This window comes from Didymella exigua (genome assembly GCF_010094145.1).
Source record: "Didymella exigua CBS 183.55 unplaced genomic scaffold M421scaffold_19, whole genome shotgun sequence".
Taxonomy (NCBI): domain Eukaryota; kingdom Fungi; phylum Ascomycota; class Dothideomycetes; order Pleosporales; family Didymellaceae; genus Didymella; species Didymella exigua.
The window spans coordinates 278,837-280,379 of NW_022984793.1; the positions used below are offsets into that span (position 1 = coordinate 278,837).

At 44.4% G+C, this 1,543-nt stretch overlaps 1 protein-coding gene across 1 annotated transcript in view; it reads right to left on the bottom strand.

The window, feature by feature from the left end:
• Positions 1-1,023: 1,023 nt before the first annotated feature.
• Positions 1,024-1,543, bottom strand: part of M421DRAFT_35832 (uncharacterized protein) — a gene marked incomplete at both ends in the record, with an annotated part of 2,797 nt that continues 2,277 nt past the window's right edge. Inside the window, one exon of the mRNA XM_033589644.1 lies at positions 1,024-1,174. Coding sequence (XP_033447235.1) covers positions 1,024-1,174 — 151 coding nt within the window. The remainder of the gene's footprint in view (positions 1,175-1,543) is intronic.

Here is a 1,543-nt window from a genome sequence, read left to right on the forward strand (position 1 = left end):
TAACTATTAAACTACACAAGCTAGAGGCTAGAAAAGGTCAAAAAAGGGGGGGTACCTAGCAAGCATACCTATTAATAGGTATACTTTGCTAGGTAGTGTTGATAACTTAGCTAATACTAGGCGGAATAAGCTAATTCTTTTTTTATTAGAAGGCGCAATACTAGGCGCTTCTATTAAATAATAGATTATGTAAGCGTATCTCTGCTAGTTAAGAAGCTATAAGCCAAAACGTAAAAAAGCATACCCTACCCATCCGCCAGCCTAACCACCACCACAAGCCTTCTTCGACCGCTCAGCGGCTACAGAGGCCTCTGCAGCCACCTGAGCTGCTGCCTCACCATACTCCATAGTACCACCTTGCTAGATCTACTTCCTTTTGCGCGATTTCCGCTTAGTTATTACTGCTAATTGCTCTTTAAGCTCAGTAATCTAGGCTGCTTAAAGCGCGTTCTGATACAGCATAAGCTTACCGCCTCTAACAAGCTAAGAGAAGCCTGCTTGCGCAGTAATAGGCAACTAAGTAAAAGACTTGTGTACAAGCTTTAACTAAGATCTAAACTTGTAGGTATTGCTTAGAGTCTTTAACTGCTATAGCGTCTCTAGGAGGAGGGGTTCTAGTAGGGTACGCAGGCGCACTTTAAGGCAATCTAACACAGCCTACGCGTTAAGAGGGACTAGCCCTGCTGCCTTAAAGGCCTTGCAATAGTTCTCTACTATAAATATATTAAAAAACACGTCCTTAAAGGCAGGGAGGAAGCCTTCTTTATTAATATAGAAGACGCGCTTATGTGCTAAGTCTTGTACGCGCTAAGAGTACTTACGCTTTAATAGCAAGAAGCAGACTACATTAAGCAGCTAGAGGATGTGCAATAAGTAAGGTGGCATATAGAGGGTAAGGATTATATTTTTAAGGCAGTAGTCCTTAAAATCCTAGTTAAGGTAGCTCTTATAGCTGTCTAAAATGAGCAGCCTGTACGCCCCCACCTGGCTCGCCTTTGTATGCGCGTTGAAGTGCTTCAGCCACTCAAGGCCAAGCGCGTTGTTCGTCCAGCCGCTCTTGGAGACAGAGAGCTTCCAATTGCGTGGTATATCTGCCTCCTTGTACCAGGCAGAGATGTGAACGCGTCCTTTGTAGATAATAAAAGGCAGGGTACAAGATCTAGCAGCGCAGACGCTCTAGATAACTGTTACCTACTCGCGATCACCTAGCTAAACAAGCTAAGGTTAATTATGTCTCTCTACGCCTGTGACAACCTTTATTAAGCTAATAACACCTATCTAGAAGCTAGTCTTATTAAAGTTGTGCATGTTGTGGTTGTGTACGCTATATTTAGCTTTTGTGTCCTCTACTAGCTTAAACCACACGCTGATTGTCTCTAGATCCTCCTGCAGCATCCTCTGCCTATCTTTAGCTTAATTAAAGGCCATCTTAAGCGTAGCTGAACACGTCACGAAGTGCTCAGCCTAGTGCTTGCCAACAGGCTGCCCACCGCGTACACCCAACAGTAGGCTGGCGGATGGGTAGGGTAGGGTAGGGTATAGG